General features: G+C 42.4%; 1 protein-coding gene, 1 long non-coding RNA gene and 2 other non-coding genes across 4 annotated transcripts; 3 read left to right on the forward strand and 1 right to left on the reverse strand.

Moving 5' to 3' along the window:
- The first annotated feature begins 67 nt into the window (after window positions 1-67).
- Ncapd2 (non-SMC condensin I complex subunit D2) lies at window positions 68-25,322 on the forward strand. The gene is made up of 32 exons (XM_046424065.1): window positions 68-905; window positions 1,806-1,954; window positions 6,077-6,152; window positions 6,428-6,486; window positions 6,968-7,149; window positions 7,401-7,543; window positions 9,586-9,713; window positions 9,785-9,908; window positions 10,091-10,238; window positions 11,774-11,971; window positions 12,509-12,643; window positions 12,741-12,828; window positions 12,925-13,105; window positions 15,159-15,283; window positions 15,865-16,101; window positions 16,405-16,579; window positions 16,858-16,942; window positions 18,580-18,713; window positions 19,020-19,152; window positions 19,246-19,330; window positions 19,408-19,575; window positions 19,782-19,954; window positions 21,034-21,145; window positions 21,441-21,564; window positions 21,642-21,797; window positions 22,151-22,328; window positions 22,414-22,508; window positions 23,073-23,153; window positions 23,300-23,483; window positions 24,398-24,524; window positions 24,603-24,758; window positions 24,980-25,322. Exons 2-32 carry the CDS (start codon window positions 1,828-1,830, stop codon window positions 25,063-25,065), a joined length of 4,203 nt encoding a protein of 1,400 aa, XP_046280021.1. The 5' UTR covers window positions 68-905; window positions 1,806-1,827; the 3' UTR covers window positions 25,066-25,322.
- LOC124079034 (U6 spliceosomal RNA) lies at window positions 2,009-2,110 on the forward strand. The gene has a single exon (XR_006847125.1). It is a non-coding gene; the product is annotated as a U6 spliceosomal RNA (small nuclear RNA).
- LOC124079033 (small nucleolar RNA U85) lies at window positions 6,566-6,891 on the forward strand. The gene has a single exon (XR_006847124.1). It is a non-coding gene; the product is annotated as a small nucleolar RNA U85 (small nucleolar RNA).
- Window positions 18,594-27,984, reverse strand: LOC124078953 (uncharacterized). Its single transcript, XR_006847112.2, has 3 exons — window positions 27,853-27,984; window positions 19,470-19,541; window positions 18,594-18,726 (listed from the first exon to the last, which is right to left on the reverse strand). It is a non-coding gene; the product is annotated as an uncharacterized LOC124078953 (long non-coding RNA).
- Between the last annotated feature and the right edge of the window lie 2 nt (window positions 27,985-27,986).

The raw sequence follows: 27,986 nt of genomic DNA on the forward strand, positions 1-27,986 counted from the left end.
CACACAAGCCCCACCCTCCGAGTTCGGGCCGACAGAGGCCTGGACTACCCACCCAGCCTAGTACTTCCGGCCTATCCACCGGAAATTTTGGAGCGCTACAGCCAAGGGAGGTTACGGTTCGCTCTGTAGAGATTCTGAAAATTGAAATTGCAAGAAAATTCACCCATTCCCGTTTCTTTCAGCGTCCTTCAACTGTGAAGGAGATGAAGGATCAGAACCTGGAACCCAGAGCTTTGGGAGTATTAAAAGACCGAGCCCTTTTCTCTGTGCATCATAACAGTCTTGGGCTGTAGCTGTATACTACCCTCATTTTACAGAAGGAGAAATTTGAGGCTCAGTGACTTGCTGGACATCACATAGCGGAGGAATGGCAGAAACTTGAATTAGAGCCCAAGGCTTCTAACTCGCAACTCGGATTTGCCTCTCATCCTGGGGGTGACTGAGTGGGTCACTATTCCAAAGGCTGTATCACTGTCCATCAAGGAATGCGACATCTCTGGCAGGCGCTCCTAGAGCCTCCTCCCAACAACCGAGCCGAAGGGGACCGTGTACAGCAGGAGGAAGCCTCACCGCGCGCAGGGCGTGGAACCTGGGTCTAAGCCCATCCCCTTTGTGGATGGTTCAGGCACGCGCTCAGGGAACTGCTTTGTGATTGGCCGCCGCTCCAGCGAGCGTCGTGATTGGCCCCCTTGCAGCCGTTGGTATTTGAACTCGATCTTAGCGGCTTTGCCCGCGCGGCGCGGGGCTCAAAGGCGGGTCTTTGTCTCAGCCTGCTGTGGATTGGTCGGGTTCTCCGCCAGCTTGAAAACTGACTTTCTGATTGGTGCGTTTTCTGTACTCGTGTTTTTTTCCTGCCATTTCAACTCAACTACCCGAATCCGAGGAGTCGCGTGTAAGGTTCACAGGTGAGATGTGGAATTATGTGGGGTTGAGAAAATCAGCTACAGGGCGCGGTATAACGCAGTCTTTAACAATATGCGGGGCTGGGGATGTGGCTCAAGTGATAGCGCGCTTGCCTGGCATGCGTGCGGCCCGGGTTCGATCCTCAGCACCACGTACAAAGATGTTGTGTCCGCCCAAAACTTAAAAATAAATAAATAAATTGATACCTGTCTTTGATTTAAAAAAAAAAAAAAACAATATGCAATAGGCAGGAAGGTATAGTAGACATATCCTTGGGGTGCGATGTGGTAGAAACTGTGACAGATCCAGTCTGTGTGTAGTTTGTGCAAATCGCATAACCTTAATTTCCCAATCTGTACAGTAAATTGTATTATCATGCCCTCTGTGGGATTGCCATTAGGAGAGTAAAATCGTGTATGATTTATTCGGATAGTCTAAAAAAAATCTGATATAAATAAAAATGTTACTGCAGATTCTCACATTCTGAAGCCTCTAACCCATGGTCGGCCACTGTTCTGGTCTCTGATGGACATTGTCTTATACTTAAGGAACTTTGCGCATCAAAATGGAAGTATAATGCTCACTTTATGCATTAGTATGCCACTTTGCAATTCCTTAAACACTTCTATAGCCTTTGGTTTATTCCCTCCTCAGAGCAACTTTGAGATGTAATCAGAAATTAGTAACCTCCGGTTTACAGATGAGACAGACGGGATTAAGTGAGGTGACCAAGTGTTAGAGTCATGATAAGAATTAGATTCTAGTTCAGGGTTGATCTTACATCCTAATGTTATAAGCTGGTTGTAAAACTAAAGAATATTTTATGTTGGAGATGGGGAAATAATTGAAACAAATGAAAAGACAGGTCTTAGCCCCTGATATTTTTGCTGTTTGGTTTCTAGCCTTGTTAGCCAGTGGAAGAATATGTCTCCCCAACTGTATGAGTTCCATCTGCCTTTATCTCCTGAGGAGTTGTTGAAAAGTGGAGGTGTGAATCACTATGTTGTGCAAGAGGTACTGTCCATCAGAAATTTGCCATCCCAGCTTAGAGGTAAGACTTCACAGCTGTCATTGTACCCAGCACTTCATAACAATCATTCCATGCCTGCTTAGGCAGCACATATACTAAAATTGGAATGATGCAAAGAAGACTAGCTGGCCCTTGCATAAGGATGACATGCAAATTTGTGAAGCATTCCATATTTCAAAACAAAAACTATTTCATGAGTAATTACACTGTACTGAGCTCTATCCCCAGCCCTTTTTATTTTTTATTTGGATCTAGGGTCTCACTCACTTGCTTAGAGCCTACTAAGTTGCTGAGGCTGGCTTCAAACTTGGAATCCTCCTGCCTCAGCCTCCCAAGTCACTGAGATTACAGGAGTGTGACATAGTGCCCAGCTACAGTAAACTATTTTTTTCATATAAGTAGGAATACACTCTAAAATAACAAAAGTACAGTACAGTAAACACATATGCCATCGTGCCCAGCTACAGTAAACTATTTTTTTAATATAAGTAGGAATACATTCTAAAATAACAAAAGTATAGTAAACACATAAACCAGTAGCATAGTCATTTGTTATCAAGTATTATATATAATTGTATTTGATGTATTTTACATGTACTGTACATGTGCAGTACAATAAGCTTGTTCACACCAACATAACCACAAACATTTGAATAATGCCTTGGGTAACAATATTACAGTGACTACAGCACCACTAGGGGACTTATAGGACCACCATGATGTATATATGTTGTCTGTCATTGACTGAAATGTTGTATGCTGATTGTATGTATGGTGTTGTTGCCTACAGAAACCTATAAATGACCAAAAATAACTTGTGTTTTGCCAAGAAGACCCCATAACGTCACCGTACCTCTTGAAATTGCTTTATGTCAGGTTGCTTTGGAGAGGTACATTGAATAAAGACTTTGGAGCCAGACTGCCCAGATTTGAAGCTGACCTTGGGCAAGTTACTTAATTTTCTCTATGCCTCTGCTTCCTCATCTATAAAGATAGGGATAATAATCTGCTTCCTTTATTGTCTGCTAAACAGAAAGGATAGGTTAATGCAGCAGCTTGATTATATGACAACCATGATTCAAATGCCAAGCGGAGATAGGCTAGAATCATTCTGAATTTTTCAGATTGAATAGCTCTCAATAGGCCTTTTTATCCTGCATTTCTAGAAAGCTCCCAGATCATGATGCTAATGCTGCTGAATTAAAGACCACATTTTAAAAAAATATTTTTATTAATAGATGATGAAATTTTTTATTTTATTTATTTATTTGTATGTGGTACTGAGAATCGAACCCAGTGCCTCACATATGTTAGGCAAGCGCTCTACCACTGAGCCACAATCCCAGCCCAACACCACATTTTGAGGAGCAAGACCCTAGCATAACCTATACCATTTCTCATCTGACCTTTTTTTCCAGCTCATTCCATTCCACCTATATTGGCATTTTCCAATTTCTGGGCTTTCGAATTAGTTTTTCTCTGCTTGGAATGCCCTTCCTAAGGGTCTGCATAAATCATCTCTTTATTTCCTTAAGGTCTCTGCTCAAATATCCTTTATCAGCCGGGCATAGTGGTGCACACCTATAATCCCAGCGGCTCTGGAGGCTGAGGCAAGAGGGTCATAAGTTCAAAGCCAGCAACTCAGTGAGACCCTGTCTCTAAATAAAATACAAAATAGAGCTGGAAATGTGGCTCAGTGGTTGAGTGCCCCTGAGTTCAATCCCCAGTACCAAAAAAAAAAAAAAAGTCGTCTATCACCTAGCCTTCTGTAATCATTTAATATAAATTATCTGCCTGTACTCTGGCATACCCTATCTCATTATTTTATGTTTTCTCCTTGGTCCTTATAACTATTTGACATATTCCAAATTTTCTTATTTATTACTTATTGAGATTCCTTGAGAGAAAGAACTCTTGTTATTTTGTCTAGTTGTTTATTGTTATAACCCTAAGTGCTTAACAATGCCGACAAATAACATATCAGTTAATACTTGCTCAATTAATTAAATGATTTGATCTTTGGTGTTTATAATAGAAGTCATGTTTAGATTCTAAACACCAAAAATCATAATAGCCATACAATTTTTCTAAAATGGACTCCCAGCTGGGTGTGGTGGTACATACCTATAGTACCAGGTACCTGGGAGATTGAGGTGGGAGGAATACCCATATGTTTCATGGTTTGAGACCAGCTTAGGAAACATAATGATACCTCTTCTTAAAAAGGGGGAGGGGGGCACTGAGGATATAGCTCAGTTTGTAGAGTGCTTGCCTTGTATGCATAAAGCCCTAGGTTCAATCCCCAGCAACACGTTAAAAAAAGAAAAGAAATTCTTAGCTGGTGATAGAGTACTTGTGTAGTATATGTAAGGCCCTGGGTTCAATTGTGAGCCCTACAAAAGTCATGCTAAAATAACCCTTAAAAAGAATGACCATTCATTTAAAAATATATACATATACATGCACTATAATAACTCAAGAATAATTTGCTATAGTGTACAGCTGTATATACCCACACAATATAGATAGAATGGTCTATCTATGGACACTGTTGATGTTAACTACCCATCAGTCATTCTCCACACTCCACTTTGTTCCTTGTTGGTTTAAATGATGATTTTCCAGATTTAGAGAGGCTCCTAGATAGTAATCTTGATCGGTTTTACCAATCTTGAGTAATTCTGTTTCCATCACTAGTAATTAGAAAAACAAGCACATGATACAATTTTGACTAAGTCTGTTGGGAAGCTTCTGATAACGTTTTTAAAAGAATAAAAAGTATAAGCCAGAAAAAAATTTTATTCTACTTCTGGACATCAGATCAAGGGAGAGATGCTAATAAAGATATAGATTTGGGCTGGGGATGTGGCTCAAGTGGTAGCGCGCTCGCCTGGCATGCGTGCGGCCCGGGTTCGATCCTTACCACCAATACAAACAAAGATGTTGTGTCTGCCGATAACTAAAAATAAATTTTAAAATTCTCTCTCTCTCTCTCTCTCTCTCTCTCTCTCTCTCTCTCTCTTAAAAAATAAAAAAGATATAGATTTGGGGTTGGGGTTGTGGCTCAGTGGTAGAGTGCTCGCGTAGCATGTATGAGGCCCTGGGTTCTATCCTCAGTACCACATAAAAATAAATAAAATAAAGATTATTGTGTCCAAATACGACTAAAAATAAATATTTAAATATATATGTATATGTATATAGAGTAAGATTGTATATATACATATATAGATATATAGAGAGAGAGATTTGTATGTACAGGCCAGGCATAGTGGTGCATTCCTGTAATCCCACTGGCTCAGGAAGCTGAAGCAGGAGGATTGTGAGTTCAAAGCCAGGCTCAGCAGAAGCAAGGCGCTAAGCAATTCAGTGAGACCCTGTCTCTAAATAAAATATAAAATAGGGCTAGGGACCTGGCTCAGTGTTTGAGTGCCCCCGAGTTCAATCCCTGGTACCCCAGCAAAAAAAATAAATTTATGTACATATACAATCACATTGCATTCAATCATGAGATTGGGGTGAGTGTAGATGGTGAAGAGAAGCAATTTTGTCATTGAACATCATTGAATATACTTACACATACAAAGATAGCTGCTATATCACTAGGTGATATAATCTTATGGGACCACTGTCATATATGCAGTCCATGGTTGACTGAAACATCATTATTTGGTACATGTCAAATACTTATTAAATTGTAAAGGGGAATATAACTTTACAGGGAAGAAATGTGGCAAATGATACCAAGTGATCAAAATATCACCAGTAATAAGACATTGCCATCATGTTCCTTTTCTTTTTTGTGGTGCTTGGGGATTGACCTCAGGGGCTTATGCATTGTAGAGAAGCACTTGACCACTAAGCCTTTTCCCTAGTCTGCCATCAGGTATCTTTTGATAAAACAGACGAGAAGGACCCAGACCTTCCTTTTGTGGTTGACTTGCCAAAAATGTATAACTTCAGTATAATCATGAGGAAACATCAAGCAAAATAACTGGGCAACACTTTTTTAAAAAAAGTCAAGATCATGAAAGAGGAAAATTGGGAAAGACTAAGGAGACATGTCAACTAAAGGCATTGTGGATAGAATTTACCAAAGAGGCCTCTCCCCTCCACATTGATCAATTTCTTTCATCTTTATAGTATTTCAGTCTGCTTTTCGAGCTCAAGGGCCCCTTGCTATGCTGGAGCACTTCGATACTATCTACAGCATTTTACAGTAAGTAAAATTCTCTGGCAGTACTTTAAAAAGAACTGGTAGCTATTTGCCCTAATTTTGCATATTCATTCTGAAATTCCAAATTGTAGGTTCACTGATAAATGGTTCTGGATGCTGATATCTCTACTAATAAGCATCTCTGCCCAGCTCACCATCATATTTATTATAGTTGAGCAATTTCATGATTTTTTTCAAGCATTAGATTCCTTAGGTTAGATCTGATCTGTTAGAATGGCTCTGCAGGTTCTCACCTCCACACTTTCTTTCCCTCATAGTCACTTTCGAAGTATAGATCCTGGCCTCAAAGAAGATACTCTGGAATTCCTGATAAAAGGTGTTTATGGGTCAGGGGGTAGGGGATGGAAGGTTTGTTGTTATTTGTTTGTGTGTTTATTGTTTCCTATATTTTATCAGCCACATGATGATATCAAGGCTGTTGTGATTCAGTTGGTTTGGCTAAGCCCGGGAACCTTTGACCTATTATGGTCTGTAATCTTGGTGGGTGATACAGAGTTATGTGCATTCACTGTAAGGGCAGACCAACAAGAACTTTCTCCTACTTTTGAACCACCTCTTTTTAATAGGGGTGATTCTTCCAGTTGCCAGAGAGAAATTGTGGTAACTGGAGTGAGGGTAGAAACAGGGCATGTTTGCGATATCAGGGTCAGGGGTTTCAAAGGACTTAGCTATGTTTTGACCACTGAGAGATGAAACACAGATCTTTGGTAATCTGATGGCTGCAGTGATGGGTATTTTGAAGTTGGGATAGATGAAGAAAGTGAATGAAACCAACTCCCATATTCTGCCTCTCACAGTAGTAAACCACCACTCCCAGGAGCTTCCAGCCATCCTGGATGATGCAACTTTGAGTGTATCAGATAGAAGCGCCCATTTAAATGTGCTCAAAATGAACTGCTATGCTTTGATACGCCTTTTGGAATCCTTTGAGACCATGGCCAGCCAGACAAGTCTTATGGATCTGGATCAATGTGGGAAGGTAATTTGGAGTCTCTGTCTTACTTAAAATGGGAGATGGGGAACTTGATGGGAAAGAAGGGAATCCTATGATTCTGCAAATGCCTTCTGTCCTTCTGTATGTTTAAGAAGAAGTACTCAAAAGTGCCATAATGTCTTTCCTGATAAGTAATTCTTCTACACTTTGCTTCTATATTACCTTCTACCTTGTCTTTATACTGGATGGTTTAGGTACACAAACTGGCAGATCTTGACCATATTTGTTTCTTTTAGGGTAAGAAAGCCCGAACCAAAGCAGCTCATGGCTTTGACTGGGAAGAAGAAAGACAACCAATTCTTCAGCTTTTAACACAGCTACTCCAATTGGACATTCGTCACCTATGGAACCACTCAATAATTGAAGAGGAATTTGTCAGGTGGGTAGTTTTTGGCTATCAATAATACCAAGCTGTGAGGAATAGGATTCTACTGCTAGATGTTCCTTTGAAATACTTCATTTCATACTTCCATTCTATCTGTAATACATAAAAATATAATCATAATATGGAGTTGTTAAGAAGGAGATAATAGGGCTGGGGATATAGCTCAGTTTGTAGAGTGCTTGACTGGCATGCACAAGGCCATGGGTTCAATCCCCAGCACCACACACACACAAAAAAAAGAATAATGAGAAGAAGGAGATAATAAATTTTAGAAGTGATGTGAATTTCTGTAATGCCCATTGCCAGCATTATTATAATAGACACTGGAAACAAAGTTTTTGCCCTTTTGGAATTTATATTATAGACTAGAAGACAATTAACACATATAGTATTTCTATGGTTTATTATTATGGAGCAAAATAGAGGTAGGGGATAGGAAGTTGACAGAAAGGAGTTGTGATTTTTAAATCAGCTGTTCAAACAAGACCTTTTTGCTGGGCACAGTAGTGCATGCCTATAATCCCAGTAGCTCAGGAGGCTAAGGCAGGAGGAACATGAGTTCAAAGCCAGCCTCAGCAACTTAGCAAAGCCCTAAGCAACTTATCAAGACCCTGTCTCAAAAATAAATAAATAAATAAATAAAACAAGGGCTGGGGATGTGACTTAGTGGTTAAGAGCTCCTGGGTTCACTCTCTGGGTTAAAAAAAAAAAAATGGCTCTTTGAGGTAATAACATTTGAGTAAAGAGCCAGAAGACATGAATGAGAGCTATGAGAATATCTGGAGGAATAGCAAGGGCAAGAAAAAGGAACAGTAAATACTGAGACCCTGAGGAGGGAATGCATCCAGCATGTGTGAGTAATAGCAAGAAGGCCTGAAAGACAGCAGCTGAGAGAAGGTGGAAGTGGTAGGCTGTGACACAGTGAGAAGCCAAACTACAGATTCTTATAGGCTATCATGATGACTTCTCAGAGTGAGATGCTACCAGTCTCAAGTAGGGCAGTGAGGTGATCTGACTCACATTTTTTCACAGTCATCCTGGTTGTTGGATTGAAACAGACCATAGAGGAAAAGGGGGGAAGTAAGAAATCATTTATGAGGTTATTCGAGTCACTCAAGCAGGATCATGGAGTTTCATTGGAGATGAAAATAACTGGTTGGATTCTGTACTTTTTTCTTAAGGTAGAGCTTATAGGATTTACTTACAGATTGGGCATGAGGTATAAGGGAAGGGTACAGCCAAAGATAACTCTCCCAGAGTCTTTGCCTGAGCATATGGAAGAATAGGGTTGCTGGTTAACTGGCGTAAAAAAGGATTGTTTTGGAGAGGAAATCAGAAGTTCTGTTTGTAATATATAAAGTTTGAGGTGCTTATTAGACATGTTAGTAAAGTTGTCACATTCAGCTATTATACAAATCTGGAGTTCAATACAGAGGTCTGAGCTAAAGGTATACATTTGGGAAAATAGTGGTATTTAAATCCTTGAAACTAAGTGAGGTCACTAAATCAATAAGTGTAACAAAAAAGAGCAGAAATCCAAGGACTCCTTGGGGCGCTTCCAATGCTTAAGGACATAATTCAGTTATGCTTACCATTAAGAGGGCGAAATGAAGAGAAACCAAAGAAATAGAGAAAGGAAACTGTCCCAGAAGCCAAATGAAATATATGTTCCATGGAAAAAGTAAGTGATCACTGTATCAAGTGTAAGGTAAAGGAAGGTTTGTTTTGATAAGGATTGAATTGGCCATTATATTTGACAATGAGAAGTCATCGGTGACTTTGTCCTATCTCTTATGTGTATATCTTTTTTCCATGGTAACTGGTTGAAAGTCACTAATCTTGGAAGAAAGAATACCTATTTGGAGTTAAAAGAGCAAATCAAATTGGTATGGAAGGTGACAGAAAGAAAGAAAAAAAAAACCAACCCTAGAAGTCCTTAACTTTGGGGGCAATAGGGATAAAATGAATGAGGCAGGGCCCTCAATATGTTTGACTCCAGAAGCTGATCTCATCATTTCCATCTCTTCCTTTCTTAGTTTGGTTACTGGCTGTTGCTACCGCCTTTTAGAGAATCCCACCATTAGTCATCAAAAGAACCGTCCCACCCGGGAAGCCATAACACAACTGCTTGGAGTAGCCTTGACACGTTATAACCATATGCTCAGTAAGTTCTCCTCCATTTTGCCCTAACTTTGTCATTTTGCCCATAATTTTTCATGATTGGTACTTCCACAGGTGCCACTGTGAAGATTATACAGATGCTGCAGCATTTTGAACACCTGGCACCTGTACTGGTAGCAGCTGTGAGTCTGTGGGCAACTGATTATGGAATGAAGAGCATAGTGGGAGAGATTGTAAGGTGATTCTTTCTTCTCAAAAGTTTCTAATTCTTTTTTTCTTTTGGGAGGGGATAAAGAAAGGGGAAATATATTCTCTGGGCAACAAAAGATTCTTTCAGGTATTAGATACTAGTCTTATCTTCCCTCACTGGGAACTGAGTAATTGAGCAATCTAGCCTTGGCTGTTTTTTTCCTTGTATAGAGAGATTGGACAGAAGTGTCCCCAGGAGCTAAGTCGGGACCCTTTAGGGGCAAAGGGCTTTGCAGCCTTCCTGACAGAACTTGCAGAACGGGTCCCAGCTATTCTGATGTCCAGCATGTGCATTTTGCTAGACCATCTGGATGGAGAGGTATGTGGTCCACTGGAGATCTCTGAGATTTTTCCTAGGGGTTTTAAGTCTATTGTTAAAAGGTACTTCTCTTCCCCCCTCCCCTTCTTCTTTTTCTTTTATTTAAACGTGGTTCTGAGGGTTTAAACCCAAGGCTTTTCACATGCTAAGCATATACTCTGTGACTGAGCTACACCCCCAGCCCAAAATATTGTTTCTTGACTGGTATGGTCCACAGCTTAAGTCTAGTGAGAATGACTCAGATTTAATTCTGAGACCCATCCATTCCTCAGGATGAAGGCACTTCTTACCTTTTGGCTTGATTTGCTTTCTTTAAAAAAATGAGCTTTTTCAAATAAACCCATATTTCTTACATCTCTCTCTCATCCTTGGATGCTAATCTGGCTGCTTCCCAAACTGATGTTGGGCATGACTAGGTGAATGTCGAGGACAAATATAATCCAGTTATCATCAAATTTACTTTAATTTCTTGTAAAAGATTCTATCTTGGCCATGTGTGGTGATGTACACTTGTAATTGTAATCCTAGCTACTTGGGAGGATGATGCAGCAGGATTACAAATTTGAGGCCAACCTGGGCAATTTAGCAAGACCTTGTCTCAAAATAAAAAAGGGCTAGAGATGTAATTCAGTGATAGAGTGCCCCTGAGTTTAATCCCCAGAACTGGGTATAAGAGAGGAAAGGGATCTATTCTGTTGTTCATGGCCTGGCAAAATTCCCAAACCCTATTTTTACCAGATTCTATAATAGACTTGCTTGACACCAGAGCTTATTTCTGCTTTCCTGGGTCTTTCTGTCAATAAAATGTGAGATGGAGGGAAGAGGGTGATTATTTGTTAAGAATCAAAGGCTTTGAGACCTCAGATGAAAGACAGTAACAAATGCTTTTCAAATGTGTGTAGGTGGGTGGATACAATTTCACATTTAACTAGGTTAAATGCTCAACTAGGTTGAGCATCCCTAATCCAAAATCTGAATTACTCTAAAATGTGAAACTTTTTGAGCACCAACATGATACAACAAGTGGGAGATTCCACTTATTTTCATGTACACATTTGAAATATTGTATAAGATTACCTTCAGTGTGTGTGTGTATGTATATCTGAAACACAGATGAATTTCATGTTTAGACTTGGGTTCCATCCCAAGTTACCTCATTATGAATATCAGATAGTTAAAGAAAAAAACATCTGAAACACTTCTGCCCAACCACTTCAGATAAGAGATATTTAAGCTTATATCACCATGCTTCCCTGGGTGAGCCTTATGGGACAAAATTGGTTGTCTCTTGTTTATTGTATTTCTACATTCTCCTCTGAGCAAACAAGTCCCCTTTGGGATTTAGCTTTTCCCCATAACTTTAGGAGTGAACACCTAGGCAGTTGACCAGAAAAATCACAGCTCAGCACAAATAATCTTAACTTTGACTAAAATCCTTGCTTCCCCTTTGTGCCTGGATGGGCCTACAAGGTTAGAGAGGGTGGAATTACTATGGAAATACAGAGGGCCATACCAACTTTATTTCTCCCTCCTAGAATTACATGATGCGCAATGCTGTGCTAGCAGCCATGGCAGAGATGATACTGCAAGTTCTGAATGGTGATCAACTGGAAAAAGCAGGCCGAGAAACCAGAGATCAGTTTTTGGATACCTTGCAAGCCCATGGCCATGATGTCAACTCTTTTGTCCGGAGCCGTGTTTTACAGCTCTTCACTCGAATTGTTCAGCAGAAAGTAAGCAATCTTCTGTGTGATAAATACATATGGTATTCCTCTATAGATAGGCCAAAGTAAAGAGGAATATCTGCCTCAAAGAAGAGTCTAGAATTTGGAATTTTATTACCAGTAATAAAGTTCTTTCTCTACTAAGGACAAGGATGTCTGACTCTAGTTAAGACCGTAATGTGTCTTACTCAACACAGAGAAGACTGCTTACATATTTTATATCCCATGAGAAGTTTTCTTGAGAATTAGTGGATAGCTTAGGTTAGAGTATACTTTAAGATCATCTTGTCCGGGCACAGTGGTGCACACCTGTAATCCCAACAGCTTGGGAGGCTAAGGCAGGAGGATTGCAAGTTCACAGCCAGCCTCAGCAACGGTGAGGCACTAAGGAACTCAGTGAGACCCTGTCTCTAAATAAAATACAAAATAGGGCTGGGGATGTGGCTCAGTGGTTGAGTGCCCCTGAGTTCAATCCCCAGTACCCCAAAAAAGATCAGAATTGATGATGTGGGATGTGAGCTGATCCTTCTCTTCTCACCCACCTAGGCCCTTCCTCTGACACGTTTCCAGGCAGTGGTGGTCTTAGCAGTGGGACGTCTGGCAGACAAGTCAGTGCTAGTATGTAAAAGTGCCATCCAGCTGCTGGCCAGCTTTTTAGCCAATAATCCCTTTTCCTGCAAGGTAAGTAGACTTGGTCCATTCAAAAGAGAAGGAATGAAATGGAAACAGGGACAAAATTATGTCACTTAGTGACTTGATACTCCCTTTACCTTGATAGCTTAGTGATACTGACCTTGCTGGACCACTACAGAAGGAGATGCAGAAATTACAAGAGATGAGAGCCCAGAGGCAAACTGCCACTGCTTGTGAGTAATTACTGTGAAGAAGAGTAATCACCCCATACAGCCTTCTTCTGTGGTCAGAAACTCCCTTGAAAGAGACTAAGTGAAATTCTCATTCAGCTGCAGCAGTAGACCCAGAGGAGGAGTGGGAAGCCATGCTGCCAGAATTGAAGTCTACCCTTCAGCAGCTTCTAAAGCTTCCCCAGGAAAAGGAAGAGATTCCTAAGCAAATTGCTCATACAGAGACCACAGAAGGGGTGAAAGGACGCATCTATCAACTACTTGCCAAAGCTAGTTACAAGTATGTTAAAGAATGAGATTTCCAATGATCTGTTTGGGTTTAAAGTTAATCTCTGAAAAAATTAAACAAATCCTCATCAATTTGAAGAATGTCTATAAGTACAATTTTAATTGTATAATCTTATATAAATTGCTTAACTCGGTTTTATTATCTCTAAAATAAGAAATTGAGTAGATCATATGATCTCTAATGACTTTCTTTTTTAATTAATATCATTGTATTTTTAAAGTATTTTTTTAGTTGTAGATGAACACAATACCTTTATTTTATTTGTTATGTAGTGCTGAGGATCGAACCCAGTGCCTCATGTGTGCTAGGCAAGCACTCGACTGCTGAGCTACACCTCAGCCCTCTAATGACTTTCTAATTCTAAATATCAAATTTGCTTAAAATTATTTTAGTAATCAACCTAGTCTGAATCTCTTAGAGAAAAGATTTCTCCCAGTGTTTTGGTGATTCTAGAACTTCAGAGCAGCTCAGATATATAAAAGCCCTTATAACTGCCAATATGTATTCTTAAATTTCCACTGCACATTGATTATTTAATTTCTTTCTTAATTAATGTTCCAAAAAAAGAGGGTGACTAGTTTGCCCTCTAACATCTCTATCTCTATTTTACAGAAGCATAAGTAAAAGTTGTAGTTTTATAACTGCTTCTGTCAACCTCTAAGCACTCTAGTATTTTCTCCTATCAATCAGAAGGTTTCTTCTCATGTTGCTAATGTCACCCCCCACACCCTTCACAAATTCTTAGCAGGAGATGCTGGGTCAAATTCCTAATTGACATTTTAGCCTAACAACCAGCAATTTTTCCTCTCTGCTTTTTATATAGTCTGCTTTAAATTTTTTTTAAATATATTTTTTAGTTGTAGATAGACAATAATACCTTTATTTTATTTATTTTTATGTGGTACTGAGGATTGAACCCAGTGCCTCACTCAAGTGCTGTACCAGCTACAACCCCAGCCCTGTCCTTTTTTTTTTTTTTTTTTTTTTTAAGGTTCCAGGGTTTGAACTCAGGGGCTCTCAACCACTGAGCCACATCCCCAGCCCTATTTTTTGTATTTTATTTACAGACAGGATCTCACTGAATTGCTTAGTGCCTCGCTTTTGCTGAGGCTGGCTTTGAACTCGTGATCCTCCTGCCTCAGCCACTCAAACCACTGGAATTATAGGCATGCTCCACCAAGCCTGGCTTGCCCATGATGTTTTAAGTAGCTGATATCGTCAGATTATCTACCCATATTACAAATATAGAAATAGAGCTGGGGTTGTAGCTCAGTAGAGTGCTTGCCTAGCACGTGCAAGGCTCTGGGTTTGATCCTCAGCACCACATATAAAAATAATTAAATAAAGATAATGTGTCAAACTACAACTAAATAATAAATATTAAAAAAAATACAGAAATAGAGGTCGGTTAGGTGACTTTTGATCATCACACACAGCTAGTAAATAGCAAAGTGAGTCTAACTCTTCAGAGTACGAATCCAGAGTTGTTTTTCTTCCAGTTACAAATTTAAACATATATTAGAACAAAACTTTTTTTTTTCCTGGTGGATTAAACTCAAGGGTGATTAACCACTGAGCCACATCCCTAGCAATTTTAATTTTTTATTTACTTATCTTTTTTGAGACAGGGTATCACTAGGTTCTTACAGCCTTGCTAAGTTGCTGAGGCTGGCTTTGAACCTGTGATCCTTCTGCCTCAGCTTCCTGAGCAGCTGGGATTACAGGTGTTGGTCACCACTGCTGCTTAGAATAAAAATTTTTTAAATGGCTTTTTTTTTTAAATCCCTGGGTAGGCACAAATTAAATTACTTTTTAAAAAAACCTTTTTTTTTTTTTTTCTAGCAGAAATCTAATTTTTTAAAAATTAGGCAAGGGCTAATAATGTTGCTCAATGGTGGAACATGTGCTTAATCTGAGGTGTATTCCTTTTCTTTGGGGTACTAGGCCCGGGGGCTTGATGGAAACATGAGGTAGGCTTCCTTACAAAAGACCATAGCAACACTCTTTTGGGTGATGAACTGGTAACGGGTTTGTGTTCTTTCAGGCAGGCCATCATTCTTGCTCAAGAAGCCACAGGCCACTTCCAGGAGTCTGAACTCTTTAGTTATGCAGACCCAGAGGAGTCAGAGGAGACCAGGTTTCTAAATCTCTTAGGAGTTATCTTCAAAGGTTATCCTTTTTCTTCTTCATTCAACAAACAAACAATCCAACTAGTATGTATTGAGCATTTACTTTATGACAGATACTGTCCTGGCTAACAGAATCTGGTGCCTAAAAGAGGCCAGAGGGGAGTTGGCAAGGCTTCTGCTCTGGAATGGGAATAGCCTTGTTGCAGGGTGACTATCCAGGAATCTTTTTTTGAGAAATGAACCACCAAAATATCTTAGGTTTTATTTATTTTAAATAGTTGAGACAAGTTATTTATTTTATTCTTTTTTTTGGGGGGGGGGTATACCAGGGTTTGAACTCAGGGGCACTCAGCTACTGAGCCATATCCCCAGTCCTATTAGAGAGAGGGTCTCACTGAGTTGCTTAGCGCCTCACCATTGCTGAGGCTGGCTTTGAACTCATAATCCTTCTGTCTCAGCCTCCCAAACCACTGGGATTACAGGCGTATACCACTGCGCCCAGCTTAGAATAGGTTTTAATTTCATACCTTCACATTGTGGGGAAAAAAAATCCAGGGATGGTGATAGCTGTTGGATTCCCCATATTCCCTTAAAAACTGTCCTGTACTTCTCTAACTCTAGGCCCAGTAGCTTCCACAAAGAACAATTCCCAGGAGTCTGATAAGAATGTGGTTCTAGGACAAACTAACTGTAAAGACACTCCCAGTGTATCAGAACCTATGAGATCTGAGCAGAATGATGAGTTGGTGAAGCAGGAGATGCTGGTGCAATATCTGCAGGATGCTTACAGCTTTTCCAGGAAGATTACAGAGGCCATTGGCATCATCAGCAAGATGATGTATGAAAACACGACTACAGGTAGGCCAGGGTCTCATACAGAAAGGACTGCCTCTTCAAATTGGAAACTTGTCCCATCTATATTTTATTGAATTCTCCCTGCTCCTTTAAATGACAACTGTTCTTTCCTTCCATTTGCTTTGTACAGCTTATATATCTTAATATATATAGAATTTTGTGATAAAGCATTATAAGAGAAGTTGACATTCTCCAGGAAAATGAGGAAGATCTCCACTTGGATGTTACTATATTAAGAAGAGTTTTTTCTGTATATTGGAGGAGTTTTGTCAAGTAGATGGGTGACATTTGTATCTGTCCTTTCAGTGGTACAGGAGATAATAGAATTCTTTGTGATGGTATTCCAATTTGGGGTACCCCAGGCCCTGTTTGGGGTACGCCGCATGCTGCCACTCATCTGGTCTAAGGAGCCTGGTGTCCGGGAAGCTGTACTTAATGCCTACCGCCAAATCTACCTCAAACCCAAAGGGGATTCTACCAGGTACATGGACTTCTTTTGTCTTTCTGAGGTTACCTTCTCACAGGATTTTTCTAGTCTGCTAAAGTTAGAGGGCCATCCTTCCCCCACAGGAGTTTCAAATCCATACGCAGATTTTTTTTTTTTTTTTTGCATGTTTAGTAGATTTATAATAGAGTTCATTTCCAGTGAAGCCTATCCTAAACAATTATTTGACAATATGATAGGAAAATCCTAATAACCTATCTGCCAAGTTCAACTCACCAGTCTTTCAATGACACCAATCTCTACTGTTCCCACAGAGCCAAGGCCCAGGCTTTGATTCAGAATCTCTCTTTGTTGCTAGTGGATGCCTCCGTTGGGACCATTCAGTGTCTTGAGGAAATTGTAAGTCATCTCACTTTCTCTCTTTTTATTCATTCAACAAATATTAGCAAATATGTGTTCAGCAGTTTACTCGGCCCATAAAGAAGTGTAAGATTATTAACTTTGACATTTTCAACTGTAAAAGAAACAATAATCTAGTTGATAGTCAAAAACACAAAACATTTTTAGAATAATGCAGCAAGTTGATAATTGTTATGATAAGTGACAATGATTAAAATAGCAGGTAATGATTAAAATAGCAATAATAATAAAATAACAACACTTAAATGATATTTCATGTTCCACAACTCTGTAAGGAAGTTTTCTTTGTTTTTTTAAATGAGAAATCTGTGAGTCTTAGTAGGAGGTTAAGGAACTTGGCTAGTTACAGCTAGTTAGTGACAGGCTATGAGAACTCCAGAAAACATACTTAACTTCTGTGCTGTTCATGGATCCACATGGAACTTGGAAAAAATCAGTGGTGATGTATCACTTTAACAAGTGTAGTTTTGAAGGCATGAGGAATATGGAGTGGGAATGAGAGCTGTTTGTGGTAGAATGGTCAAGGGAAGCTGTGAAAAGGTAATAGGACTTAAGTTAGGTCTTGAAGGAGAAGTAGAATATAAAGAGTTAGAGACTAGAGGGAAAGCATGTCAGATAGAAACCCAAGGAGACAAGCTGTGTTGTAGAATAAGGAATATTGTATTCTGGCTCAAAATTATCTAGAACAGAAGGTAAAATTGGGAATGTAGTTTGAAACTAAATTGTGAAGGTCCTGAATACCTTTCAAAGTCTAGGATTTCATGTTAGGCAAGGACCCCAGCATTTTAATGAGGCAAACCTCCTATGAAATATTTGCATTGTGGAAACAAACAGTGAAGGTAGTACTGACCTCTAGCTTCCACTGGGAGCAGCACTGCTGCCTGTTATATTTTTCTCTTCCCTGGGAGCTACCCTGGTGGTGGCAAGTGGCCTGAGATCTCCCAGGCTGGTAAGTAGTCAGGAGACTGTGTGGTAGGCAGAGTGCTGATTCAAAGTAATAAATAATAGAACTGTGACAGGAGGAAACAGATGTTTGGTGAGACTGACCCAGCAACCACATACAAGGTGGTTGGAGAGGGGTTAGGTACAGTACAGGAAGGTTACTGGAGGCTACTATAGGTGTACAAGGGGTAAGACTCTGACCTGGAGGAATAGCTACAGAATTGGACATACCAGAAGACAAATATTAAAGGAAAGATAGGTAGGACTAATTCATAAAATTCGGTGACTGAAATTTTAAGTATGTGTAATTAAGAGAGAATTGGTACTATTGGCAAAATGAAGAGGCAGGAAAGAATGATAGCTTACATTTTATACAGGCTGAGTTTGTGGCAATAGCAAGAAAACCTAGAAATCTCTAGAATGTAGTCAGAACTATGGATCCACATGGAACTTGGAAAAAATCAGTGCTGATGTATCACTTTAACAAGTGTAGTTTTGAAGGCATGAGTATAGAAAATTGATACAAAAGCACCTATTTTACATATTGAGTATCCTTCTTCCTTTTCCATTCCAAAATATTGGTTTTACCCACTTAAGGTTCTCAGTCTTATCTTCAGAGAAGTGGGCCAAAGGGATTTGTTTTTTGGCCTGAGCCTTCTTTCTTCTCTCCTCAGCTCTGTGAGTTTGTGCAGAAGGATGAGTTGAAACCTGCAGTGATCCAACTGCTATGGGAGCGGGCTACTGAGAAGGTCCCCTGCTCTGCTCTGGAGCGCTGTTCCTCAGTCATGCTTCTTGGCATGATGGCACGGTGAGGCCCAGCTCTAGTAAGCAGTAGGGTGGGAGAGAAAAGAAAGGTTCTGAGAAGGTTCCTTCTCCTTTGGTAGTAGCAATCAGACGCAGCTGAGCTCTGCTGGGAGTTGGCTACCTAAATCCTTCTGTCTAGTAAAAATAGATTCACTAGAACCAGAGGGATCCAAGGGGTCAGCCCTGTGTCAGCCTCACTAGTTCCAAGGCTCTGGAAACCCCATGCTGGGCGCTGGTGCCTACCTATTGGCATTGTCCCCCAGAGTCTTGTCCAAGACTACCTTTAACTTTTATGGCTTCCTTCCCCTAGAGGAAAACCAGAAATTGTGGGAAGCAACTTAGACACGCTGGTGAGCATAGGGCTGGATGAGAAGTTCCCACAGGACTATAGGCTGGCCCAGCAGGTGTGCCTTACCATCGCGAACATTTCTGATAGGAGAAAGGTATGTGGAGTGGTTATGCCGAACTAAGGAAAGTAGAGATCCTCTTTTACATCCTCTATACACACTTGCACTCTGTTTTCCTTGTTTCCACAGCCTTCTCTGGGCAAACGTCACCCTCCCTTCCGACTGCCTCATGAACATAGGTTGTTTGAGCGACTTCAGGAGATGGTTACTAAAGGTGAGCTATCCAGAAGGGCTTTGGCAAAACTGGGAACCTTTGTCTACAGTGAACAGCTTGTCCCTTCTCTGATTTAGGCTTTGCCCACCCAGACCCACTCTGGATCCCATTCAAAGAGGTAGCAGTAACCCTCACTTACCAACTGGCAGAGGGCCCTGAGGTGATCTGTGCCCAGATGTTGCAGGGCTGTGCAAAGCAGGCCCTAGAGAAGCTGGAGGAAAAGAGCACCAGTCAGGAGGATCCCAGTAAGTGGGCAGAGATTTGCTGGGCCTTGGGGTGGGCCACCAGCTTCTGCTCTTTTCCCTACAGGGCCAAAAGCTACTGCTACCACCCCTTTCTACAACCTCTCAGTCCACAATGTCTCGTTTTTGTCCAAATTGAAGTTGAAACAATAAGTTTGATGGAATTTGACCATATCTTTTTCCCTGCCTTTTCCTCTCCCTTCCTCTAGAGGAAACTGTTCCAATGCTCCCCACTTTTCTATTGATGAACCTGCTGTCACTGGCTGGGGATGTGGCCCTGCAGCAGTTGGTACATTTGGAACAGGCCGTGAGTGGAGAGCTCTGTAGGCGCCGAGTTCTTCGGGAAGAACAGGAACACAAATCCAAAGACCCCAAGGAGAAGGTAAGCGAGCACCTAGGTGATGAGTTCCTGTCCCCAGCATTTCCTGAGTTATTTCATGACCTTGGGTCAGAACATTTCCTTCTGGGGATCTCTGCTTCTCTATTAAGTGAAGATTCTCTGCCTCTTTGTTGCTAATAACCTGGGAAAGATTAGTGTAAACAAAGGTTGAACAGTCTGTCTGTGCACACCAGGAAGGAAGAGTATTAGATAAATACAGACTACAGAGCTAGGCAACTCAGCATAAGATTTAGGCTCTACCTGAGGCAATGTTTGTTAGAACATCATGAACCCAACCCCCTGCCCATCAGCTTTCACTACTGGCCTAGCACATAGGAGGACCTCATGTCTTTTCCACTAAAGGCAGCTTTTTTTGCGAACAAATAAGACTGCCTTAGAACAGTCTGACCTTCTCTTTGACCTTGAACCATTGTTTGGCATGATCCATTTGTTTTCCATATACAATAACTACATCTTCTGTGAGAATTAATTAAGAAAAAGTATAGAAATCTGATTAACAGCTTAAAAACAAATTCAGAGGACCTAGTTTTTTCCTTATTTAAGAATTCTTGGAGCTGGGGTTGTGGCTCAAGTGGTAGAGTGCTCGCTTAGCACCTGTGAGGCACTAGGTTCGATCCTCAGCACCACATAAAAATAAGATAAAGATATTGTATCCACCTAAAACTAAAAAATAAACAAACAAAGAAATAGAATTTTTTCTCAGCCAGGCATGGTGGCGCATGCCTGTAATCCCAGTCACTTAGGAGGCTAAGGCAGGAGGATCGTGAATTCAAAGCCAGCCTTAGCAGCTTAGGCAGTAAACAACTCAGCGAGACCCAGTCTCTAAATAAAATACAAAAAATAGGGCTGGGGATGTGGTTCAGTGGTTAAGTGTCCCTGTGTTCAATCCCCGATACAAAAAAAGAAAAGCTTTATCTTTACATACACAAACATTTGGCAATTCTATGAATGGTTTTGTAGACATCACCTTTCCTCAGATCTGTTCATGCAAAATGAAATGTTAACTATAATATGATGTCTTTGGTCACCCATGATCAGATCACCATGATCTTTCCCTTTAGAATTCAAGCTCTGAGACCACCATGGAGGAGGAGCTGGGATTGGTGGGTGCCACCGCTGATGATACAGAGGCAGAGTTAATCCGTAGCATCTGTGAGATGGAACTGTTGGACGGTAAGAAAAATTGCTAGGTGATCTCCCCAGTTAAGATAACCCATCCCTTGCCAGGCACCATGGCACATGCCTGTAAGCCCAGCAGCTCTGGAGGCTGAGACAGGAGGATCACAAGTTGAAAGCCAGCCTCAGCAACAGCAAGGCGCTAAGCAATTCAGTGAGATCCTGTGTTTAAATAAAATACAAAATAAGGCTGGGGATGTGGCTCAATGGTTGAGTGCCCCTGAGTTCAATCCCCAGTATCAAAAAATAATAAAAAATAACCCATCCGAAACATAGAGTATTCTTCCAACAGGCAAACAGATCCTGGCTGCCTTTGTTCCACTTTTGCTTAAAGTCTGCAACAACCCTGGTCTCTATGGCAATCCAGACCTTTCTGCAGCTGCTTCACTTGCCCTTGGCAAGTTCTGCATGATCAGGTAGGCCCTGAGTTGATACTGCCTCAAAGAGGATGGAGATGAGATGGCTTCTCTGATGTTCTTCTCCTTGCCACTAGCGCTACTTTCTGTGACTCCCAGCTTCGTCTTCTGTTCACCATGCTAGAAAAGTCTTCACTCCCCATTGTCCGGTCTAACCTCATGATTGCTACTGGGGATCTGGCCATCCGCTTTCCCAACTTGGTGGATCCTTGGACACCTCATCTATATGCTCGGTAAGAAATCTCTCACCTTTGAGTAGTCCCTGCTTGTTCCTGGAGTCCGATATGCTAGTGTGAGAGTCACTAAGACTGTATTTCCCTAGTCTTTGACATTACCTTCTACTTGATACTTAACCTGTACAGGCCCCTGGCTAAGTGTGACTCTAAGGGAATTGAGGCTTCAATGCAATGCTTTGGCTACAAGTTTTGCCTTTTGCCCTAACTACAGTTTTCAATTGTAGACAGCATTCTAACTGCTTCTAGCATGGCATTCTGAGGGTAATGGATCCCTGCTGAGAAGCTTTCCTACTGATTTTAGGGTATAGCTCAGAGGTCTGGGTCCCAATGACTTGAGATTTCATTCCTAGCCTCAGGGACCCAGCTCCACACGTGCGGAAGACAGCAGGCCTGGTGATGACACACTTGATCTTAAAGGACATGGTGAAAGTGAAGGGGCAGGTGAGCGAGATGGCTGTGCTACTCATTGACCGTGAGCCTCAGATTGCTGCCTTGGCCAAGAACTTCTTCAATGAGCTTTCTCACAAGGTGAGAAGTGGAGAGGCAACTTGGGGCTGCAGAGGGAGTATGTAGGTTACCTCATCCCTTTAGCACGATTCTTTCTCCTCTATAGGGCAACGCCATCTATAATCTCCTTCCAGATATCATCAGCCGCCTGTCAGACCCTGAGGGTGGAGTGGAGGAAGAGCCTTTCCACACCATCATGAAGTACTGTTCCATGGGCCTTGGAGCACATTTTTCACTAGCACATAGGCTTAGGAATCAGACATACTTAAATTTGAATTCCATTTCAGTTTTATTCATTCATTCATTTGGCAGCACTTGAGGATGAACCCATGGTCTCACATCCCTGGCCAGCCCTCAGCTACTGAGCTACACCTCTACCCTAGACCTGCTGCTTTTTAGCTGTATGACCTTCAGCAATAATTTGACTTCTCTCTATTTTCTCCTCCAAAAATTTCTCATAGTTCTTGAGAATATTGAATAATCTACTATTCTTAATATTGTGGAAGGCACATATTAGTACTCACAAATGACAACTTTTCTTGTTCATTTCTATTCACAATAAAAATTCCTGGGGGGTGGGTTCTCTTAATGTCTGGGAGAAGACAAGAGAAGCAGTGAGGCAATTAGAGGGCCATGACCAAGAACATTCTTCTATTGAGCAAAGACAGAGAAGTCTGGTGCTAGGTGAGGGTCCAGCATAGGTCTTAGAGGATGAGGTTGGAGGTGCTCTTGGCTGATCCCACATCCTCACTTCCCCTTCTGCAGGCAGCTTCTTTCCTACATCACCAAGGACAAGCAGACCGAGAGCTTGGTAGAGAAGCTATGTCAGCGGTTCCGCACAGCTCGGTACATTGCCTTTCCTGAAAGATCTTTTGTGTTGACAACAGCCACATGGGGGAAAGAACTCCCCAGTGATATACCTGGGACCAAGGGAGACCTATGAAGGATAACCCTTTGTGAGCTATTGCTCACAAAGCCTTTCCCATCTGCAGAACTGAGCGACAGTACCGGGACCTGGCCTACTGCATGTCACAGCTTCCCATCACAGAGCGAGGCCTACGCAAGATGATGGACAATTTTGACTGCTTTGGAGATAAATTGTCAGATGAGTCCATCTTCGGAGCTCTTTTGTCCATTGTGGGCAAATTGCGGCGAGGGGCCAAGCCAGAGGGCAAGGTAAGCAGCACAGTTTAATAGGGGTTGCTCTCCCTAGGCAGTGTTCTGAGGCTCTTGTGCTCACACTATTGTATGACTTATCCCCAGCTTCACTATAACTATGTTACCAAGGTGATTTGAGAATAGACTTTTTTTTAATTTTGTTTTATTTTTTTGAAACTAGGGATTGAATCCAAGGGCAATCTAGTACTGAGCTATATTCCCAATTATTTTTATTTTATTTTGACACACGGGCTTATTAATTTGCCCAGATTGGCCTCAAACTTGTGATCCTCCTGTCTCAGCCTACCAAGTCATTGGGGTTAAGGATGTATTACCACGATAGGTTAAGATCCAATCTTTCTGTCTTCAATTCTTCTTTTTCTTTCTTTTCTTCTTTTTTATAATAGACTTTCTTTTTTAGAGTAGTTTTAAATTCAAAGCAAAACTGAACAGTGAGTCAGAGTTCCCATATACCCATCTCCACACACACAACCTTTCCCCATTCTCAATTTCCTGCACCAGAGTGGTACATTTGTTACAGTCTATATTGACATAAATGAGTGTTGAATTAGTGACCACATTAACAGATCATCACCCAAAGTTCATAGTTTAGATTAGCATTACTAAATATAATGACACGTGCCCACTATTACATTAGAATAGTTTGCCCTGAACATTTCCTGTGTTCTATCTATTCCCCCTCCTCCCTCCCAATTCCTAGCAAGCACTGATCTTTTTATGTCCTCCATGGTTTTGCCTTTTCTAGAATGTCAAAAAGTTGGAGTCAAATAGCATGTAGCCTTTTCAAATTGACTTCTTTAGCTTGGCAGTAAAAATTTGCCATTTTTCCATATCTTTCATCGCTCTGTCTTTTCAATCATAGAATAACAATGTCTCCAGACTTGCTGTTTATCTCCTTTTTTCCTTGCCAGGCTATAATAGATGAATTTGAGCAGAAGCTTCGGGCCTATCACACCAAAGGATCAGATGGAATAGAGGAGCTTGAGATTGGCCAAGGAGGTAGCCAGAGAGCCCCATCAGCCAGGAACCAATCTTCTGGTATGGGACACAGCCTCACAGTGGGAAGCCCACAAGCAGCAGTTACCTTTCTTTTAATCACATCTCCTTGTCTTTTAGTCCCTAGGAAGCAGCGCTTGGCCTCTGCCTCCTCGGACAATGACTTTGTAACACCCAAGCCTCGGCGAACTACTCGCCAACTTCCAAAAACTCAGCAGCGCACTTCGAAAAAGAAACCCAAGGTTGTCTTTTCAAGCGATGAGTCCAGTGAGGAAGGTATGATGCCCCATCTTGGATGGCTACTTTTGATGGGATCCCTGTTGTAGGGCACAACTGAGTATAGATTATCTTTGCCCCACTGCCCCATGATGTCTTCCTCTCTGCAGTTTGGATTTATCTCTACAGTGTGGTGTGGAGCTGTCATATTTGTCCTCTGAGATCTATTTTTCACCATCTTTGTGATTCAGCTCTTTTTATTCCTCCAATCCTTTGAATAGAGCTTTCAGCAGAGATGACAGAAGATGAGACACCCAAGAAAACAACCCCCCTCCACAGAGCATCCACTCTCAGGCACAGATCCTAAGAAGTCAAATTACCTGTTCTCATCCCTGCTGTGCAGGGTATCCTCTGGGATGATCTTGAATTCCAGTTCTCTTATCTCTGTATAGTATTGTTTGCCTGTCACCTTGTTTTTTTTAATACATAAATGATCTTTAAAATTCAAGGCATTTCTCTAAACTAGCCTGCCTGAATTGGGTTGAGCTGCTTTCACTTTGCAATAGATGTTTGCCAGTCTCCTTGTTTCCTAATGAATAAATGCTTTTACATACTTTTTAGACATTTCTGTCCTAAACTTGTCTTTGTTTTTTTTTTTTTAAGTTGGACACAATACTTTTATTTTATTTATTTTTATGTGGTGCCGAGGATCGATCCCAGGGCCTCACATGGGCTAGGTGAGCACTCTATACCGCTGAGCCACAACCCCAACCCTTGTCTTTGTTTCATCTTTCACATTAACCCAGATTCAGGTAATCTGGTGCTGGTCTCCAAATCTCTGATAAGCTTCATGCTCCCCTTCACCAGTTTCACCTGCACAAGTGACAAGATGGCCCCACTGTGGAGAATTATGCAGTTTCTGGGCTCTAAATCAGTGCTTCTCAGCATGGGGCGTGGGGAACAACAGAAGTTTGATAATGCCTAGAGACTTTGTCACAGCCTGAGGGGAAATGCCAGCATCCAATGAGTAGAGACCAGGGATGTTGGTAAACATGGTACAGCCCAAAAGACAGATTTATTTATTTTTTTTTTTTCAGAGTAGAAATTAGAAGTTTATTAAAGGACAGCAGAAAAGACTTCTCCCGGAGGAAGAAGGGGACCCAAGAGGTGGAATCCCAAAGACAGATTTATTTGACCTAAAATGTCAATAGTGCTCAGGCTGAGAAACCCTGCTCTAGACTAAAGGTTGATTTCCTCCATATTCCCTGCCCTGCCCCATTCCCTTTCCCATCCCTGAAGACTAGCTACTGGCCTGGCCTGGTTGATCATGATCCCCTCCAGCTCTATAGAGACAAGGTGTGCCTACCAGGGGTTCCTTACTATGTTACCAGGTGTGCAGTTGGTCTAGCCCTTTAGGTGGAGGCCACACTATTCATGGTGTCCTTGAAGCCTGCCCATTCTTCTCTAGCTCCCCAAGTCTTATTTCTGCTGAGTCATCTGGAACCAGAGGCAGTGAGCCTGTTGTCATGACCACATTCCTGTCTTTGCTGTCATGACAACAGCACAGTGCACCAGTAGCACTCCACCGGCACTGAGCTCTCTACCTTTTTTGGGGTGGGGTGCAGGGAACAGTAATGAGAAATGACAAACATGAGGCAAAAGGGAAGATGATACTTCACAATCACACTTTGGACAGAAGCATGGAAGGACTCTGAGGCCTTTGGAGGGGAAAGGGTTAACGTTCCTTTGTGGGCCTCTGCTGGAAGGAAGCAGTCTCCTCAGGGGTGCTGTGGGCTGCTTCCCCCACCACTCAGGCACTGCAGCCTCCTCCCACCCCTCCTCATCCTGTGCCCACTTGGCCTGCTCTTGCTGCTCATGAAAAGCCTGGGCACTGGCCATGCAGGTGGCTGCCAGGCATGGACACAGCCTTGGCTCTGGGGCCTCAAGAAGGGAGGGCCCTCCCAGAAAGGCAAGGAGCTGGGGCTGGAGTCGGGGTGCAGCACTGCATGCTCCCTGCCTTTTAAGCAAAGGTTATCATTGGGCTAGCTAAACTTAGCCACAGGCTTTTAGCTAGAAGGGCAGGGGGCTGGTCTCAGATTTCGCTGGCCTAGCAAAGCCACCCTGGATCCCCCTGCCCTGCACCAGCTGATGAGCCGCGCCCATCCCACCCCACCCCCTTCCAGTCCTCATTCCTTCCAGCCTTACACAGTTCACAAACCTGGCCATGTCCAGGATCTCTACCCTTCTAAGAGAAAAATGGATTCCTATCATTCCCTCCCGTTTGTGGGAAGGGGCTAGGCACCTGTCCTACCACGTGCCTGAGACCCCTTCTCCCACACACCCCTACCTCTCTGGACTCACCCTGCCCCCAACATCCGCAGGGGCAGCCAGTGGAGGGAGTTCCTGCCTCCCTGGCCGGCCAGCACGTACTAAGATAGGGGAGGGACTTCCGCCCTCATGTTCTGCTCTTCTGCCCTGGGCTGCTGTGGGTGAAAGGAGCACTGTCTGCTAGTGTGGGTGGCGCAGCCCTCAGGTTCCCAGGAGCAGCTCTGTGGGAGGTCTCTGAGTCTCCTCCAGCCCTGCCCCAGTGATGCTGTCCTCCCCCTGGGGCCCCAACCCAGGCCTGGTGAGAGAAGCTGGTGCAGACAGAGACTGGTTTGTCTGCCCCAATTATCAGGTTTCCAGGCTGCCAGGGCCTCAGGACGTAGTGACCTTCTGTGCAGGAACCTCCCCCTCATCCTCCTCCCTCTCCAGGCCCCTACTGCCTTGTCCCCAGCCCAGGCCCCCAATCCAGAGAGGCCGCGAGCCAAGAGATGGGGAGGGGGAAGTGGAGCCTAGGAAGCCCCCCCACCCCCACCCCCACCCCCACCCCACAGGAGGCGCCTGCGCCCCTCCAGGGCCTTGTTTTCAGCTGTTCCTGTATCATTACCGAAGAGCCTAGAGAAGAAGATCCTCAATTTCCCGCCTCACAGCCTTTGAAAGAATGAGAAAGGGACAGCCGCGAGCACTCCCGAGCTCCGGCTTTAATTCCCCTCCCTACGAGTTCCCAAAGTCCTCCCGTTTCGACTGTGCCGCAACTTTAACATCCCTGACTCCTAGATATGCTCCGCGAGCACTAGAGCCAGCGTCCTCAAGTCCACTGTCATCTACATACCCTCAGTCCCATCCTGAGAATCAATCACAGGTCACCTCCCGAACGGGTCAATCTCAGTCCCTTCCCCCTCTCTGTCCGGAGCCCATACGTTCGGTGCGTGCATGTTTCAAGAACGGGGCGGGCCGATAAAAAAA

The sequence above is a fragment of the Marmota monax genome, unplaced genomic scaffold (assembly GCF_021218885.2).
Source record: "Marmota monax isolate L192 unplaced genomic scaffold, Marmota_monax_Labrador192_F-V1.1 WCK01_AAM20220418_F8-fsc00186, whole genome shotgun sequence".
Lineage (NCBI taxonomy): Eukaryota > Metazoa > Chordata > Mammalia > Rodentia > Sciuridae > Marmota > Marmota monax.

What these genes read in the sequence shown, in the direction of transcription:
- Ncapd2 (XM_046424065.1), top strand. Translation starts at nt 1,828, where the DNA reads ATGTCTCCCCAACTGTATGAGTTCCATCTGCCTTTATCTCCTGAGGAG. An exon ending in ACTATCTACAGCATTTTACA is followed by an intron (nt 6,153 to 6,427) that starts GTAAGTAAAATT and finishes TTTCCCTCATAG; the next exon opens with TCACTTTCGAAGTATAGATC. An exon ending in CCTTTCCACACCATCATGAA is followed by an intron (nt 22,509 to 23,072) that starts GTACTGTTCCAT and finishes CCCCTTCTGCAG; the next exon opens with GCAGCTTCTTTCCTACATCA.